This window comes from Falco naumanni, chromosome 5 (genome assembly GCF_017639655.2).
Source record: "Falco naumanni isolate bFalNau1 chromosome 5, bFalNau1.pat, whole genome shotgun sequence".
NCBI classification, from domain to species: Eukaryota; Metazoa; Chordata; class Aves; order Falconiformes; family Falconidae; genus Falco; species Falco naumanni.
The window spans coordinates 40,063,302-40,083,597 of record NC_054058.1 but is presented as its reverse complement, the minus strand read 5'-3'; the positions used below and the strand labels follow the sequence as shown (position 1 = coordinate 40,083,597).

The following is a 20,296-nucleotide window of genomic DNA, read 5'->3' as shown; positions in this document are numbered from 1 at the left end:
TTGATATCAGCTAAATAGCATTCTCCAAAATGAATCTGCAGTCTTTGGATGGAGCAGGCCAGTGACAGTCTCACTATCCTGAACACTCTCTAAACAGTGTTTTAAGTGAAAGGGTAAAACTCAAAGAAAGTGCTTCAGAAATACCAACTGAAAAAGGCGGCAATGCACTAGAATAATTATTTTCAGTTTCTCTTTTAGTAAATTGCAGTGGTTTTATTGCCCTAGAACATTTCTATCATACAGTGTAAAGCTCTCCAGAAGACTGAAGCATTTGCTTTAATTTGCTTTTAAAGGTGCTACCTTTGTTTCTCTGTAACACACCTATCTTTACTTATTTTGTAATTACAGTGATTATCCTTACAAAAGGTTTGTATTTCACAGTGTTACTTCCCATGCTTAGGAGCAGGAAACTGCAATGCTAAAGGTAGAGGCTATGCAAAGTTGGACTACAAAGGAGTATACAGACAAGCCACTCAAAAAGAAACACTTCTCATAACAAGCTAGGCCAATGAAGATATTTCCTGGCATCTCAAGCCCTATAGAATGATACATTCTTACAAAACATTATGTAATTTGTGAATGATTTTTCAAAAACTTCAGTAAGAAAGAAGCCTTACTTAAAATAGTTTGTAACTGAAGCTTCCAGCTGAGTTCCTCATCACTGTAAATGAACGAACAGAGGCATCCCTAGTATTGAAGAAAAACTTGGACAGCAGTGCTGACCAAGGAAAAAAGGTAGCCTTGTAAGTTAGTGAATTAGGAAATGCATTTCCGGCAGATTAATAAAAATGCTCATGTTTTGTTTACTGTGGTCTCTCCCCATAAAATTCCCTCCAGCTAAAATCCAATCTCCATGAAGATCTGTAATCTACAAAGCACAGAATTATTATTTCTATTGTTACAGATGGGAAAAAATATTGAGGCTTTGACAAGAGTTTGCTGTCCAAGAGAAGTCCAGTGCTGGGTGAAAAACCACGCACAAGCCAGGCGTCCCATCTAGGAAGACAGGCCTTCTAGGATGTGGAAGCTCAGACTTCACCTGTGTCACTTAGCTCTCTTCTGGAACAACTTCACCCTGGCCCTGAAGCACAAAAGGAGGAAAAAAAAAAAAAAGAGGGGGGGGGGGCGGGGAGAAAAAGGTTTTCCCCATTAAAAGTTCATCACAAATGTTTGCAAACGTTTTGGTTTTGAGCAAGGAGTGTTCTGCAACAAAAAAATTCCTAGCTCCATGACTGCATCTTCGTCATTAGAGGCTGCAATGAGGAGAGGCTGTGCAGAACACAGTTTAGATTTGTGTGAAGTCATGCACAAGGTCTTCAGAATTTCATATGTGCCAGATAAATGTTTTTACCACTGCTTAATTCTGTAGGATAGTACTTGAATTATGAACCAAACTGCTTGAAGCACTTTACAGAATCTCATCCTATATCTTTCAGAACAAACCTTGCTGGTACAGATGCACTTAAAAAAAAAAACACACCCAAACTTAATTAGCTTACTGTTTGGTTCTGCTTAATGTTAGGTGCAAAATGTAACATACAATATTTGGCTACTGACAACAGAGGTCTTACATACTTCAATATACATAAGTAATATATACACACACAAGAAATTATTCTTTCCTTTCCAGTTTTGTCAGAAAACACCATAACTAAGCCAACATGTCACAGCAGTTTAAGAGGACACTATCAGAAACCACTTAATTTTTGTTTTACTCTTACTGTTTTCCTTGTATATTCTATACATCTGTAGTGTACAAGCAGAAATTATTGCTTTACCAAAATCTACATTTTTTTTCTCAATTCATGTGAGTGAGAAATCAAAATTTTAAAATCACGGTGTTTGAGATAGATTGCACAACTGTATTTTGTATTATTGCTTTATTTTGGTTATGTCTCACTGAAAAATGTGATATAACATGTCCCTATGAAACACACTCCTTTTGTTAAGTCAGTAGTTTTCTGAAAGAAATCCATTTCACTGAAAATAAAATTAGAAATACTTAGCTTACTCATTTGTACAGCAACTGATTTAAATGAGTCTTGATTTTGGCTGGCGTTTCTGGGTACCACTAAAATACATGTAGTTTTGGGAGAGGGAGGTTAGGGGGTTTTGGTCAGCATGTTTGTTTGCTTATTTTATGTGTTTGTTCTTGGGCAAGAAGTTAAAAAAATAATAAATATTTATTTTGTTAAGGCAATAATACATTGGAGTCAGTTCCTACCAGGGGGGAGAAAAAACACCTGCCAAAGGCATGCACCCTATTCCTATGCATCTCTGTAAAACTAGACCAATAAGAGCTCTATTTTTGCCTCAGGGAGCCTGTAGATGATATCAGCTGCCACACTTGCACGCCCAACCAAACTAAGCTGACTTTGCAAGATACAAGAGGATAAGAGCATGAATGAATTCTTTGCAAAATGCAGCCAGCAATCCAGTGCTAGACAGTAAACAGAATCTAAGGAGAGCACTGCTGGAAGCAAGGAAAGTAATTGAAAAAAATACATCCCCAGCGTCAAGTAATGGCAATGGATAACAACACATTGTTTAAACAAAATGCAAAACCCCCATACTAAACTGCTTTAAATGTTCTTTCAGCATTAGACAACTGTGCTTGTTTTGGGGAGTTGACTAAACTACTAAGAATTATTGTGTACTTAAACTCATTTAGCAGCTGTTTAACAGTGATTGGTGCCTTATGAACAAATAGCTTACAAGAAAGACGACTCACCTTATATAAAGCAGGAATGATCTGATGCATTTTCAGTCGATGAAATACAAAGATGTCATACACCGCTGAAATGGCCAGAACAGTCACTCCTTGCTCCTTCCACAGCATGCTGCATCCTGCACACAGCCCTGCTCCCAAGATCCAGCCCCAAGTACTCAGTGAGGAACCTCTGGTAGAGCAGTGCTTCATGTAACACATCAGGGAAAGCAGAAAGAAGAGGCAAGCTCCGATGTCTGCCCTCCCTACAATCCCTGCTACGGCTTCTGTGTGGATCGGGTGAGATGCAAACAGGAGGCCTGCTATCAAGGTCCAGTACCCATCCCCAAACAGGATCCTGGAGAAGTTTGTGAAAAGGCCTGTGACTGCAGCATGTAACAGGACATTGACAAGGTGGTAGCCCCATGGGTCCATCCCTCCAACGGCATGGTTAATGCGGAAGGAGAGCGTGCAGAGAGGTCTGTAGGACTTGTGGCTCCCACTGTGAGTAAGCAGTGTCCCCCAAAAGTCATTGTAGAAGATATGGGTCCACGGCGTCTCAGGCAGAAGGTCCTGGTTTGTCTTGATAGCTCGACTACAAAAGACAAATAAAAACCTCATTTCAACAGATGGAAAAGGGTACAAATGAAAGGCTGTCAAAATGCAATCATATTGCTACCACAAAAAAGAATGGCATTGCTTTGGTGCTGCTTTAATTCAAGTTTTGAATTTTTACATGTGATGTTAGAAAGCTACGTATCTATTGACTTCCCACTAAAGCAAAATTTCCATATAAATTGGCTTTTAAAACATTAGAAACAGATGTTACGTTGCTTCCATTAAATTAAAACACCCTTCAGTGACATTCTTCAGAGTCTAACCCAGGAATAATAGGTTAAGATTTGATGAGTTTTAATTAAAATGGAAAAGAAATATGAAAAACTGACAAATATTATTGTTGAAACAACAGATCCTCCAGTAATTCAGAACTAAAACCCCAACCGGCCTTTTATACTGAAATTTTAATTTAGATGTTGGAATGAATCTCACTGACATGGATGAACAATAAATACAGGAGTTCGTAGGAGCATGCAAGTCTCTGGTGCTGTACGGAGCACTCCCACAACTGTCTCATGCATATTTTGACTGACAACATTTTCTGCTAACGCCTTGCTGGAGGCAGACAGCAGAATATTTTACAGGTGAAAATATACCTTCTCTTTAAATTTCTTAGATTTACAACTGAAGAAAAAACATTTTTGTGTTGTATTAGCTTATGAATTCAAATCTGTGTCAGCTTGGTTGGAAAAAAAACAATGCTGCAGCTTTCAGCATTTATGTTTCCAACCACCCCAGCAAGGACTGGTGCCAGCCATTAGCAGTCTCCATGTCTAATTTGGTACTGTAAAAATCTGTCCCCTATAGTGTTCGTACAAATGCAATCATTTGCATTTAAAATTTATGCTGTGGGAGAAGGTGTGAGACCTGCTTAGTGCAAAAAGATGACTAGAATTTAATTAGTTACTTGCCTTCATAGCCAAAGCGTATTTAAGCAATTATTTAAAGATGCATTGCTGTTACTACTGAGCTTAACTTAGCATTTATTTTACCAGCGTAATTAAGACTCCAGCCAGCTCAAGACTCTTCTATTAAAAATACTAAAGAGGTATGATTTATATTTAATTCTTTACTCATTCTCTCTTTCTGCTTTTCCAATAAATATCTTCCTATGATTAACAATTCTTCAATTCAGATGACAAATAAAAAAAAACTGGTGTGAAACTAAGGCCTGCATTTCAAATGCACTACTCTCATTCATCCTCCAAGACTCCCCTCGTATTCTCCATTCCCTTGGAACCTATATCCAAAACTCATTTTTTATGGTATTAGTTTCAGGAATGTTGTCTTGTTCTGTAAAGAAAACTGCTCAAAGGCTGATACACTATGCCACAGAATCTCCATGCAAATACCACGCAGATCAGCAATTCCATTGTCCAGAGCACATTGCTGTAATGCTTTCAGACAGGCTTCCTCTCAGCACGTCCTTTTGTCTCTGAGCATATGGAGGTTATGGAGAGGTCAGCTTAAATCCTTTAAAGATCTGATGATGCTTTCTAGTACATTTGAAAATTTTAATTTTGACTTCCGCTTATGCAGTGGATCAGGTTGCTTGTATTTGTTTTCCCAACCCCACACACATTTTTCTCATTTTAGTCCAGTCACAAAAGAACATTGGAAGAAAACAAGATCTTTGTTTTCACATTATTTGTCTTGTCCTTCTGTGTAGTCCTTTCCTGAAATCCAGTTCCTCTGTGATTCCAGTTTGTAGTATCACTCTCAGAACTACTATCAGAAAAACTAGGAATTCAGCAAGAATAAAGCAGGTGTTAATCTAGAAAGAGTCCAGTCCTTTCTCTGAGAAAAAAAAATTTTAGACTACAGGCTCCCAAATGCTAAGAATGGTTATCAAATGTCAGGGTTTAGAGTTGAGAACTTGAACCGCAAGCCTGCTTTTTTCTTGGGGAAATACTGAGAAAATAAGTGGTGGTAATATTGCCAAGCAGAGTTACCTTCTCCTGAGGCAGAGTTCTGCTGCAGCCTAGATGGTGCACAGCTTGTTCCCAGGAAATGGTAGCTTTTCCTGTATCTTTTGCAAACGTCACCATTTCCAATACTTGAAGCCATGCAACCAATTTAAAAAAAAGACGGAACTACAGCTATCAGTACATATGTATAAAACAACTCCACACTATGCTGCTACACTCCTTAAAAAGAGACCAGCCTCCTCCCTCTAAGCCTATCATTTTCATGCAGTATAGTCAAATACGAATATTCCACACAAAAGTAGACTGTTTTTCTCCAAATCCTACAGAAACTTGTTGTACATTCTGAAGGCATTAATTCAGCTAAATTTTATTTACAGCCTTAGCAATAAATTTGATGCAACCCTGATCCTTTCCTGTTCAGTCTACATGAAATTTAAAAAAAAAAACCAAAAAAAAAAACCAAACCCCAAAAAAATCCACCCCACACCACCACATCAAAAAATATCTAAAGGAAGCCCTGAAGACACAGTATTGATCACTAAGTATGTGGGTACAGATTTCAGCAGGCAATTCTGAAATACTCCTAGCTTCTCACGTGTGTAAAGGCAACAGATTCTAGTCCCTGCCAGTCAGCATGAAAAATACAGAAGCTGCCAGTTCCAGCTTTCTCAGTGGTTCAGTCAGGTCAAATGTTGCATTCTCTATGAGTTAAAATTTTAAATAAAATTAACAGTTCTTTCCATATGTTTTCTTTTTTTTTTTCCCTAATGTTTAAAAGTAAAAGAAAAAAGAAATCCAGCTAATGCTTTGGGATATTAGAAAAGCCTAATACAAGAGCGAAGGTAGACATCCTACAGCAAAGAAGCAAGTCTCGGGTAGGTTGCTTGCTAATTGTATAAAAAAACCACACTCAGACAACATTAGACTTGACTGTGCAGGAGGATGCAGGAATACAAGCACCCGAGATACTGGTGCCAGGCATTTCTGTGTCATTTTGCCCTCAAAAGTGAAAGTGAGCAAGGTCTCATAACACTGAGGACAACACCCCGAGCACCTCTGCTGCAGGTCAGACAGCTACAGCCCACGGGCTGAGTCCAGCCCACACATAACCATGGCTGTGTCCACCCACACCCCCAGCCTGGCTGGCAAGAAAAACATGAAGTGAAATGTCTACCTTTGTGAAGGGGAGAGAAATAGAAGTTCTGTACCTAATAAAATAAAAGAATAAATATAAATAGTACTAAATTGCTCTTCAGGGCCCTGAGAGCACTAACAAGCCTTGACAGGCCTGAACTCCCTCCCGAGGCTCTCCCCCCCGCCCATGGCCCAGGACCCCATGGCAGCCCCCCGGGGCCATCAGCCCCTGCCCCAGCGATGCCCCAGCAGGGCCGGTCTCCAGCTCCCACAGCCCGGCCCGGCCACGGGCCCACTGAGCCAGGGCCACCCGTGGGCCCCTGTCCCAGCCTGGCCTCAGCCCCAAAAAGGTGCCCAATTCCCCCGGACTGCTGCCCCCTGCCCCTGGCTGCCCTGCTCCCAGATGGAACAAGGCCCTGATTTTCTTTAAATACTGAATTAACATGCTGTTAACACTGCTGCAGCATTGATGCTCAGTCGCCAATTTCAATGGTGACTTTGAAAGCAGTCCCTCTTCGCAGCCTGGCAGGTAGTGCTGATGTCTCCTTTGTAAAGCCTCCTGCGTTGGCAGCTACCCGGGCTCTCCGCAGACAGAAAATAATATTAATTGCTGGCTCTGGGAAAGACTCTAGGATAAAGGAAACTACAAAATGCCTTATTAGCCTTGTCTTCTCCTTCACTCACAGTTTACCTTCAGGTTACATCCCGCAGATTAGTCCAATCTTGCTAATGGGCATAACAAGAGAAACTCTGCAACTGCACTCACCGCTCTTAAACAGAGCTGTAAACTCTGCTCTCACTAAAAGGCAGCAGGTCACCAGGGAAAGCCATTTTTCAAAGCTCCAACAGGATTGGCATTTTTACTTTCAAGCAGCCTCAGATAACAGTTGCAGACTCAGCCAGGGAACTTACTTTCTTCAATTTTTAATGCCTGCCCATTTCACGCATACCAGAGACCAGGGTATCTTACAAATGGATGGGTTTGAGAGGGGGAGGAAAAAGGAATCAGAGTCACCTATCAGTCCTTCAGAAATGGAGTCTGGAGAAAGACAAAAGCTGTAAAGGCACAATCACAATTTCTATTTCATTTGAAAGAATCTTTCTGCCTCCTGCCATAAACCACTTGGTTGCCTAGGTCAGTACGCATCTTGAGTGCAATTCAGTAAGATTTTTTTCATCAAACTCAATAATACCAGAGATCCAGCAGTTCACGCATGCACATATAGATGCATACACACAAAAAAAAATCCCAGATGTTTTTAAAATTAACAGCTATATATGTCCTAAACTTCTGCACTAGTGCTAAACTGATCCAGGTGTTAACAATAGGAAAAAAAAAACCCAGATGCAACGTTCTAAAGTGATTTAACACGTTAAGCCTTATGTCCAGCTTCAGTATTGCTAATGGTCCCCATATGCTGAAAATGAACATCAGCATCTGAAGTAGAGAACATATTTTAAAGAAAAAGGAGAACTCCCAAATGTGTATACAGGAAGCCATTGACCAGCCCCCTCTCACACAAAATAGACAGGCAGTGATGGACTGGCAAGTCTCTACTTGGAGGTTCTTTGTTGTTTCTCTCAAGATCATTTTTGAATACTACCCATTTACTCCTTTTTCATAAATAGCAATGGGAAAGCACTCTAGAGTATTTTTACCATGGATCTTAGTGAGTCATCCTAAGGATGCTTTGAAGATTATATGTTACTTGTAGGGACAACAAGCCTAAAAACACAGACAGAGCCTAATTTTGAAGTACAAACGTCCCCTAAATGTACAGCAGCTGTGTCAGCCCTCCAAACAAATTACAAGCTATCTTTTAGGCAGGTGTGTGGTCAGAAAGCAGGCAAGTAGAGTTTGTCATACTGTGGACAACTCTCATACTTGCTCGCACACTGCAATGTACATGTAGTCTGTATTGATAGGAGAAGGAAAAAATCAGAAAATACTATCTAGTGCATAGAGATGTCTTCAGAAAGTAATAAGCATAAGTACATGAGAACACATTCATTTAAATGTTTAATTATAGACTCAAGGGAACTATTAGCCATTTTAGTAGATTTCTGGTGGCAATTATGTCTTACATGTTCTGTATTAAAGTTCACTCGTCTCAACTGTTATGAAAGTGGAATTTATCTACAAATCTAGCAGGCAGTAGTTTTATTCATGCCACTTCTCAAAAAAAAAATCTCTATATTGTATATCAACTAGGGACACCTGCAGGAGACCAAATTCTGCGCATCCTCTGGGTTTCAAGTTGCAGCTTTCAGTTTTCTCTCAAGAACAAATTGTCTTAGGTGAATCTCTAAGGAATAGCTAATAACTCAGCTGTCTTCAGATAGGAAATACTGGGTAATAACTAGATAAATGATAGATGGGATCTTGAGTTGCTAGCTAGGCTCTGAGAACAGAACTATATGTATCAGATTGAATCAAAAACCTAGGTTCAAATCGTATTTTAAATTAATGCAGGTAAGCCTAATACTACATAAGGCAAATAAAGTTCTAGTAAACTAGTGCCTAGTTAATTTCTGCCAGTAGTATGGTCCTTTTCTAACTGTACAGAAATACCTGAATGCATCAAACTCAAGAGCTCAAACATTGAAGATAATATGTATTTTTAATATGATATTCCTAGCCTATGTAACTGCTAGTGAAAGCTTTTAACTGAATACGTAGTTAGTACAGGGCCTCAGGAAAATATATTAACAAATTATAATAATATTTATAGCTTTCAGACTATTACTGTCCTATAGCAGTAATTTCATAATCAACTTCAATTTATTACCAGAACAAACAGGAACCACAAGGAACAGAAGTGTAAGTAGCATTTTACTCATAAAACTTTCTTGGGTGATACTTTCATTAATTAAGTACAAGCAGAGTGAAAAGATGGATGAGTGAGACAATAGTAACTATACCCTCACATGACTGCAACCATTGCCAAAAATGAAGAGACAAAGAACTAAACAACAATAAAAAAACCTCCAGAAAACAAACAACAAAATCACAGAGAAAGGTTATGGTCTTGTACCACTGTATAAAGATACACTGACTTTCTCAGATTTTCTAAGCTGCACAATTTCTTTAAAAGGAATTAAAAAAAAAAAAAGCAACAAATTTGCAGAATGGAAGGGGGGGGGGAAGATATATAAGCAAGGTAACTTGTTTCTTTTTTGTTTCCATGCATGACTATAAGCTGTGGTTTGACTTCCTCCATCAGTAGGCTATGATCCAGAAGCCCATCAGCTACAGACTTCTAGACTTCACACCTTTATAACTGAAGATGCACAGTGTTATTTGAAATAAGGAAGCAGTGGCAGTAGTTACATAAAACACTGAATGCTGTTGAGCATTGCCTTAACCACAATGAAGTATGCTGTATGTATTGATTTTCTTATTGACTAAAAGAGCTTTGAAAACTTTAAGTAACTAAAGGTTCAAAACATTTTGGTTGCAAGAAGGTTGAGATGGCCTGAAAAATCTTTTCCACCTGGAACATAAATATTTGAACAGCTAACTATAAAAGCTTTCAACTGTATCTTTCTCTTTAGTATAAGCCTTTTTCATTTCGATGTCCTCACACGCAGAAAGAATCTGGCCTTAATATTAACCCTAAGTGTACCTCACCCCCTCTCAGTTTAAGCTTTACCCTGATACAAACACACACTAAAAGATGGACTACCTGAAATTTGAAACCCTAATTAAGAGCAACTGCCTGGCATAGTACTATTTGATTATTCATGCACAGGTGAAAAAATGCACCCTGGAGGGAAGCAAGAGAAATAATTAATATTTTCTGATGCTGAACAATGGGATATCATCAGTTTCCTCTCAGGAGGGAGCAGATAAAAACAAGAGGGAGAAAGGCTCCTGTGTTTCTGTCTGCTCCTTAAGTTTCTTCATCACAGCATGTACAGTAAGCCTGTGAAAAAAAAAATTGCGAAAAAAATACTTAAATACCTAAACCAGAAAATGCTTTCTGCTATTCTCATAGCTGTTTCATAAGCTAGCTTCTCTCCTGACTACACTAGACAACATAAAATTGCTAATTCTGTTCCTTTAAGACTTCAAAATACTTCATATTTACCTGATAAAATATTCTTTCAAATACCTATTCAAAGTTACTCTTTAAAATGTTCTTCAGTGCTGAACTACTGCCTGCCAAAAATACACAATTTTTTTATTTTATATGTATGTGTGTGTATATTATATATCTACACACATAATACCAGCTTCTGAAGCATGGTCAGAACTCATAGTTGGAACCTCTGCTGCCCTTTTCAAATCTATTTTCGATTATAAAAGTAGGCCCAGCAGGCCTTATTAGATTTACTGTTCTGCAGTAGAATGCTATTTCTCTTCCCCACTCTCCTTTGAATAAATAAAACAAATAATTTTTGCCATTTCAACATAAAGCATCCTACAACAGTACAAGGACAGAAATTTTAAGGCTAAGAATACAGTAGTTAGACAAGTTGAGTTTCTTAACCAGATTAATAGTGTGGATATTAAACCTTTTTTGACAAGTCACCTTCTGAATATACATAAAGCCTTTCCAAGGCACACACATTTTAAGCCATTATCTGCAAATGGAGGCAACACATACTGTACCACTATAAAACAGGGTTTATCAGTCATATATCAGTCCCATGACTATCCACTTCTATGTTCTTTTTAGCATGTGACAAACTATACTGAGGAAAAAAAGCTGAATAGTTAAAAAAATAGCCTTTTTTTCCTCTCCATTCAATCTGTTCTTTGACAGAATTTTCAGAAAGTTCAAGGAGATTATATATAATTATGCCTAAACTCATGTCTCTTGTGCATTCTAAATTTAAAAGCCTGAAAGAATTTTGAGGTGGCACTCTGGCTTTTATTTTTGGTGAAGCATTGAAGAGAATATGCAGTAACACATACACATACAAATATAGAAATAATGCATAGAGGAGAAACTACTGAACCACAGCATAACATCCAAACACTTTTTTTTTTGGGGGGGTAGTGGGGGAGGATAAAGAAAAGCATTGAGTTATTTTGTGTAAGTTCCTTTCTTCAAGCCTTCTATTTAAGCACCAAAAAAACCCTTCATTAAAAAAGGTCTGGCTAAATTTAAAAGTTTTACTGGTTTAACTGAATGGTGTTATTCAAAACCTATTTAGTGCAAACAATTTGGTATATGCATATCCACAGAGGTCAACTTAACCATTATACTTGCTTTAGAACTTGTATCAAATGTCTTTCTGGGGGAGAAAGGAAAAAACCCTGACAACCCTGCACACCCCACCCACCTCACCCCCCAAAAAAAACAAACAAAAAAACAACAAACCATAAACCAAAAACAATCCCACACCCAGCTATCATTGATCATGTTCAAGTGATTCAGAAAGCAGACCCACCCTGGATTTCATGATCCACAGAACTACCAAGCACAGACCCCGTCACACTACAAACTGGAATTTGTGCCCACTCAAAATTCTCCTGTCTCAAATAAATCTCCTCTCCCCTTCCTTCAGCCCCACCATAAGATGCATAAATGCATAAAAATAATGTTCTGATACACACCAATTTTACAAGCCTCATTGGTTTTCTAAACCAAAGGATATCACGCTAGTAGATTTCTGAGGTGGGCTTTTATTTAAGACAATATTGTACAGAAAAAGAATTTTCCATTTAGGTTAAGTGTATTTTGATATTTTACAAATATTGATGCTGAGGCCTTAAAAGACTATTTTGTATGGCAAAAAACTAGAACTCTTGGGTATTTCTTTCTTGTAGTATTGCCCATTTTTAGTATACCTGCCTTCAAACATTGCCCAGTTATGTACATGCAAGATTGCCCACAAACACAGTAACAGACTACAAAAGGTACCATTTTCAAACAGCAACTTCCAAATAAAGTGGTAAGTGAAAATACAGTGCTTAAAATTTTTCTTTCCTGAAATCAGTCTGGTCTAAGGAACCAGACAGATGCCACTGGTGTTCAAAGTCATTACTATCTACCTAGTCCAGTTTACCAATTTCTCTAATATGTAGTCACAGGTGATTGTGGTCATAGCCCTGTTTATAGTCAGATACTAAATAATATTAGCAGGGCAAGGGAATCCTCCCTGAGGATTAAAAAAAACCTAATTTATTCTGAGTCAGCTCCAAAGTCCAACTACACGATTAAGAATCAAAGATGATGTACTGCCATTGCAGTGAAATGGTCTGAGAAAACACAAACCAAAGCAAGCTTAACATGATGAGAAAAGCAGCAAGAAACGTCAACATACACTTGAGATAAAACTCAAGGCTTGCATTTCTCTGTGATGATCTTTTACTCACCAGTGGATCAACCAAAATATTTAAAGTATCTTTTCAGAGGGCTTGAAATTTAAAAATACTGCAGCACTTTTCCTTCTCAGATTCTTAAAAAGCAAAATTCCTACAGAATATATAGAGGGTCTAAGATCTGGCTACAAAGCATTTGTGATAGACAGTCAGACTTTATCCTCAGGCCTTGCCATAAGCATGTCAGACAAATTCCTGGAAGCATTTTTATAATCTGAATTTTTTTCTCACAGAGAAAAAAGGTGGTTTTTTTAAAAAAAACAAAAAAAAAACCAAAAAAAAAAACCCAAATAAAACCAAAAACACACAAGAGGAGCTTGCTAAGACTTATGCCAAAACCAATTTTTACGAAAACTAAATTCTACCAAAAAGTAAAACAACTCAAAATAATTAAAAGCAATATTTGGCCCCCACAGTGTGTCACCATTTCTAGTGAATAGAGTGACTGTTCAGCATAGTCCTGGATGAATGAACTATGCCCTTTCCAGCTCTTCAACTTCACAGGAGCACTGTGGGATGCCCATCATAAACACACTTTAATAGAGCAGACTAGCATTCACCCATTTGGAAGGTGTTGATACTACTGAAAAAGGTTGAAACAAGTTTTATTGATTTGTTTCATTCATCTTTGTGCCTCAGTAGCTTATTCAGATGCAGAGACCTACTAGAATAAACCAAGTTGTGTGACATGCCGAAGCAACTGTGAAACATACAAAATTTGAGACCACAGCAGTGTTTAAAATATTCTTTTTTTCTCTTAATTCCTTGGTTAAGAGCATCTGGTTAGTAGGCAACAGTTTGGGTTTGACATTGAAAGGACTGATCACAGTTATTTTGAAAAAAAATAATGGGCTTTACAGTTGCCATTATATGCAAGTCCACACCAAGCATACTCTCAAGGATTTTACTGGATGCTGTCAAAGATTAAAATAAAAAGCCAGGAAATGACAAATTAGTTGACATATCAGAACACACAGGATCAAATTCTGATTTCTGCTATATTAGCATTAGTCCACGGTAGTATTGGAATAACCTCCAATTTATGTCACTGAAACCAGCAGGGTTTTATAAACAACTGCAATTGGCATAAGCTTTTATAGCCTTTCAGTAGACTTTTTAGACATCCAAGCATAAAAGCAAAACAAACAGAAACCGTTCCTTTCTATGTTTTAGAGCAGCTGTTGGGAGACAGGCAGTAAGTAAAAACCATCTCAGACAGCAATTCAGGTCAACTGAAGCCATTACCAGAATCACATACCTGATCACCCTTCCTGACAATACCATTACAGCTAAGACCAGTCAAGATGAAGTACACTGAACCGAAACTGCCAGACTTGCAAGTCTCTCCAATTCTAAGCTAGCCAACCGCATGCTCTTTTCTCCACTAGTCATTTGCATGGCATTATGGTTCTTTTAATTTTTTTAAGCAGCTTTAACTTTCCTAAATACCACCATGAAGGTCTGAAGATCTACAGGAAGATCAAACCAATATTTAACTGCTAGGCTTAACTTTCCTACTGTAACATTTAAGTCCAACCATCCCTGACAGCAGCACAACAGAGGACTGCATTTTTCCTGGTAGCTGAGAAACTTGAGTGCCACAAAAGGTTACGGTATTTCATAACTCTGGCCTTTAGACAACGACAGCTGTAACTTCTGCCTAAAAAGACCTGCAGAGGAAAGCTGTTTAAACACAAAGCTTTAAAAAAAGCTTTAAAAAAAGTTGTTTGCTACTTTCAGCAGTTACATCAAACACAAAAATGGTCTGTGGGCAAACAATTCATGAGTATTTTTATTAAGACAGAAATTCTAAGTCATCTCTCAAAATTCCAGCACTGCTAATGGACAGTGCTAACTTTGCCTTCTCTATTCAAAGGAGGACTGGTTGAGGTCACAGTAGGAAGAAACTTCAAGCATATGGGGGGGGGGGGGGGGGGGGGGGGGGGGGGCGGGGAATCATGGGTAGATTAAGAGAAACAGCTGCAACTCAGTGCAATGAAGGTGACCCAATTGAACCAGAGAACAGACTGACTGGAGAGGTCAGTCAGCACTTTCAGACTGAAAGAAAGACTAAAAAAAGGAGAAAAACAGCAGGTGTTTGTGTGTTGCATTCATTGGCAAGGCAAATGTATTATCTTCAAATATCTCAGCTTCTCAAATAAGGATAGAAGAAAAATGCACCTTGGAGAGAAGAAGCTTCAACTTCATGTGGCTGAGCCTGAACCAAGCCTGTTTTCTACTATGCATCTGTATGTATTTTTCATATGTCATTTAAGAAAGAGCAGTATAATGCCTTTTTTTTTCCCCACCAAAGAGCAACAGTCCATCTGAATCTTCACATAAACTACAGTGCATACCTATTACCTACAAAGCTGGGGAAGGTTACTTCTTCAGAGCTCAGGCTCCCTCTTTGCTGTCTCCCATGGCATTACAAGCCACTGAAAGTTTAATGAAGAAAATTATAGTTTGCCAGACCATATAAAACAGCAGGATGTATTTATTTCTGCATAATAAAATGAACCTAGGGTATCATAAGGAATAAGCAGTTTCTGCTCTGTAAGATGTGCTTCTTTTTCTACAGGTCTACACTGATCTTGCTACAAAGTAATTGGGAATTTCAGATTTATTTCTTGCCACAGGAAATTAGTTGTTTAGAATAATACAGTGCTGTATATGCATCATAAATTTCCCAAGTTGCTAAAATGGTGTAGTACACAGAAAGACACTAAGAAATGAATTATGACATATAGCAAATAAGTAATACAGCTATCCAGCTTGCACATCCCATCCACTAAGACAATGTAGCACCAAAGGTGTACAAAGATTCCAGTGTAGACTGCCATGTTATTTTAATGAAATCTGAAGAAATACTGAGCTAGTAAGATAATTGCTATCCAACTATTCTAGAAAAACTTACCCAGATGTTATATGTAATCAGTCATACATACCTCATTCAAATCAACTTCAGCACCCCCTCTAGTTCCTTCTCAATTCTAAGCTTGTAGGATAAAAGTCTGTAGAAATCAGTGTGGAACAGAGGCAGCTCCTGGCTCATGAGAGGCACTGTGAGTCTACAGCAGGGGTCCTCAAACTACAGCCTGCAGGCTGGATACAGCCCCCCAGGGTCCTCAATCCGGCCCCCAGTATTTACAGAACCCCCTCGCCAGGGGTTGGGGGGGAAACCAAGCAGCCGCAGATGACTGGCTGCCACTGCATCCACGCGCCGCCCCCCTGGTTAAAAAGTTTGAGGACCCCTGGTCTACAGAAACTCAAAAACTTGCTATCATGTTTTCAAACTCGCTGGAAGTCCCACCACTGGAAACTGGACTGAGTCGAACTGCAGCCGTGCTGAATATGAGGATCATTTCACATGAAGACATTCAACTTGAATCCCAAACTTACTCTTAATGCTTAATCACCAACTACTGAGAAAAATAAAATAGTATTTCTAGAGACACAAGCTGCTGATATTTTAATATGACAGGCCAACAAAACAGATGAAAGTTTTAAGTTAAAGGTCATTTATGTGGGCTGATATTCTACAGTTTTATGTATAAATCAAGCCAGGTGACTTATTTCCAATAGCTATGAAAATAATAAAATTGGTTTCAATGACCTCAGAGATATATATGCTTATTTGTGGTTGTGGCCCCAGGCAACCCTGAAATCAGCCATTCCATTAAGTCAGAAGCATGGCACACAGCCAAGCTCCTGTAAGAGTTAAAGGTCTTGCACATACTTTCTTTGTGTGTTTATTTGAACAGAATAGTGACTTTGGGTTTTGGGCCACCCATCAGTTATAGACCTCCCATAACATTTAAAGGAACTGTTCAGACAAATCTTAGCATACACCAGTCAGCCTTGGGATATTAACTCTTTAAACAAGATGTAAGAACATAAAAAATTGAAGTAATGGGGGGAAAACATCAAAACAGAGTTTATCTAGAGATATTTTAAAGTGTATTCCTCCACAGATGAGTCATGCAACATTTTGGGTGCAGTTTAAGTACAATAATAAGATAAAGAACTTAAATGTTGTTACAAAGCCAAAAGAAATACACACTAAAACACAAACTGTCCAATATAATAAAACAAGAAATAACAGTGACAATTATTGGAAAACAAAGAAAGTACTTCAGGTCACCATACTATAAAATAATTTAAAAAAAAATAAAAACAATTTTTTTTTTGTCCTTACTTCTCCAAGGCCACAAAAAGAAGCTGTAACAGCCAACTCATACAATCAGGAATACCACAATGATGTGGGGACATTAGAAACAAATTATTTTTTGAATGTTCAAATCAGAATTGGCATTTGCCAGTAGTCCCAAGGACAATCAGTTTCTCAATCTGGACTCCAGAGCTGCAAAAGTAATCACGAATTACACATTCATTCAGAAGCATCAAACTTTGTTTGTTTGTTTTGTTTTAAATTGTGGGAGGTTTCCATAGGACAAGAAAACATCAATGTGTCCTATTTCTACCTGTATAGCTGAGCTCTCTCAAATAAGACACATTCACAAGGAAAAAATGCTATGCCTAATGATGAGCAGGGTAAAATAGGAGTCAAACTTGCTACCATACATAACACAAAAGCTATGCTTACTGCTCTATTTTCTTGCTGGTGGTACTGCTCTTTACCATAAAAGGTTGCCCTCAAAGACAGCAAGTGTTAAATTGATACAGGTAAAGAGAACAAAGTTTTTAGAACTTGCTAATAGCTGTCAACCAGATCTATTCTGGAATCCATGGCCTCATCTCTATATTTTAGACTGTAAACATTCAACAAAAGTAAGTAGCAAGGAAAGTGTTCTACAATAGGGACTGAATTTGGATCATTTTTTATTTAACCACGTACCACGATAAAGGCTGGCAGGCCAACTCCAGCAGTACCAGTTTCAGCCTGGCCAGCTACCACTTTCAACAGTCATAAATTACACAAGTGCGTATATACGTATACTGCAGTTTAGGAGCTGCTGCTTTAGAAAGTTGATTAAGTGCTAACATCTAAAGCTTTAAATTTGGCTCCTGCAGCAGAAAAGGGTACAAAAGCATGACTGCTCACTAAATGTCAAGGAAGAAATCCAGTGGACCTCTCTGCAATAATAAAAATCAATTAATAGAACAGAATTATTGTTTATTTATTGGTAAAAAATTTTTAAGTGCTCATTTCTTTATGGTCTTAAAGAAAGAAAGCAAAGCATTGCCAAGAACAGCAGGAACTCTGAGTTCTGCCACTCCACCTTTCCTGCACCCAAAAGATTGCTAAAAGAAGATAACAGTTGCTCTAAACTGATTTTCACCCAGCTCTTATTACTAAATGGACTAACTCAGAAAGGACAGTTGTTCATTAAACACAGGATAAAGGCAACACATCCAACCAGTTGGAACCTGTGATTTGAAAGACTGCATCTGAATTAATCCTGAAAAGTAAAAGCAGATAGAAATACACAAAAATGTGTAGGTTGTATACATAAATCAGTATTTTAATGGCAAGCTCAGTTTAAACTATTTAAAAAAAAAAAAGAAAGAAAAAGAAGAAGAAAAAAAACCACCATCAACAAAACAAACCTGCAGTAGGGTACCTACTACCTAAGGTAGAGTGGTAAATACTGCAGCTTACAGCATACCTGCCAGTTTGTCATGTTCCTTTCCTGACACTAGCACAAGAACTGTTTGCAGATACCTCACTCCACTATGACACCTCACTGTGCAGGCAACACAAGGCTTCCTCCCCACCAGGCATGTTTTGTCTTTGTGGAATTAACTTAAAGCCAGGAACAACAATCCACCCTTCCTCTTGGTATTTATCACATGGCTTCTTACTGTCTGAAGGATGCTAATGTCTCTTGGATACATTTTTGTAATTCTTCAGAACTTCTTTTAGATACTGTGTAATTACTTTTAAACTGAAGTTTCGTGGTGATGTTTTTCAAGCTCAACTGATTAAAGCTTGTTTAATGGATCTTGAAGAAAGTATATTATTCACCTTTATGAGAATTTATGCAAATCACTGCCACTAGCTTCTGCAGAAAACCTTTTCAATTAATTATAATTAGGCTTTTTAGTTTTACACTTTAGATTTTTTTTCTACTAGGAAATTATAAGCATGGTTGTTCGTGTGGGTTGGTAGGGTGTTTGTTGTTTTTTTTTTCAATTCTGGGAGGTGAACTTAATTGGTATGATGTACAAAGTCCTATACAAATGGACTTGTAAGTGCAGAGCCCTTTTCATCCCTGCCATTCAGATCAGGTCTAAGTATATACTTCTAGACAACCGTGACTGGAAAGAAGACAAAGTTGATCATTGGTGTTGAAATACACATCAATTAGTCCTTGGCTTTAGGAGAATTATTTTATAGGAAAAATAAACAGTATTCAAATATTGGCATGTTCCCCCCAGCACTTCTGAAACTCACAAATACAGAAAGAGCTCTAAACATAATACTGTACAAGTATTTTCTGTACATATTTCATGGGCATTTCAGTGGCTTGCCTGCTTAGCATTAATATAAAAAAAACCTTGCTTAAGTGGATAAGCTGTTCTTTGAATATAGCCGGAAACATTCCAGTAGAGAAGTTGCAACAACTCAGAAAGAACAATGCACTCGCCAATAATAACATTTGAACTACTTTTACAATGAAGATGGTGCAAAGCTCTATTATTGCAGAGATAAAGAAGTTAGAGGTTATTGTATTTAATTAGATCGTATATGAAGAAGTTCCTCATATAAAAGTGAAAATCTCACTGTATTAGAACCGATTTCCTAAAACCAGGTGCTTTTAGCTCTTCTGAACAAAGAGCTATGTAGCACCAGTTCGGTATTCATTTTATCAGCTGAGGCCAGGAAGGGAAAGCGGGAGATTTTTCTTAGGAGTCTTTCTAATGGAGAGTCTTAATTTTGGAGAACAGCACAAGTGCAATGAATCTTGCATGGTCCCATCAGGCTGGACCAGGGCAGAACCCAGCCATTGGTTAGTTTCCACACTCTTCCTTGAAATCCCATCCCTGATACCAGAACTAATCCTGAATCACTCAAATGTCATCTATTCCCTTCATCAAATTCATGATTAATTTGTGAGGAAAAGGAAACACAAAATGGGAAGGGATTGTGAGGTTGTTACCTAAAATTACAGTTCAGGGAAACCACTTTCTGTCTGCCCCTGTTTCTCTCGTGGAGCTGCTGGATCCCAGTCCTAGAACATCTGTGTTATGACAGCATCTCTCTTCAAAAGCAGTCTAACATACTTTTCATTGTTCTTGCCTTTCCGTTAAGATTTCCCATGCTGCAGCCCAATAGAGACAGAAATTAGGTGAAAAACAAATGACTGCCTCAAGCAATCCATGTTCTACAAACACAGCCACCCACTGATGGCAACTCCCTCCGTGTCCCTTTCTCAGGTCCTTGGCCATGGCCTCTTTTCTGCTACAGAATGCAAGTTCTAATCTATACTGATGGCTGCAATCATAGCTCCTATTCATAAAACAGAGGAATTCATAATTGGACATATAGATATATTCCCTCATATGTAACAACTGTTAATTACGTGCCAGTTAACCAGCATTGAAAGAGTG

The 20,296-nt window shown here is 38.2% G+C and overlaps 1 protein-coding gene across 1 annotated transcript in view; it reads right to left on the bottom strand.

The window, feature by feature from the left end:
• TMTC2 (transmembrane O-mannosyltransferase targeting cadherins 2) overlaps window positions 1–20,296 on the bottom strand; it is a 254,292-nt gene that overhangs the window by 150,689 nt on the left and 83,307 nt on the right. Inside the window, exon 2 of the mRNA XM_040596294.1 lies at window positions 2,732–3,302. Within this exon, the coding sequence (XP_040452228.1) occupies window positions 2,732–3,302 (571 nt within the window). The remainder of the gene's footprint in view (window positions 1–2,731; window positions 3,303–20,296) is intronic.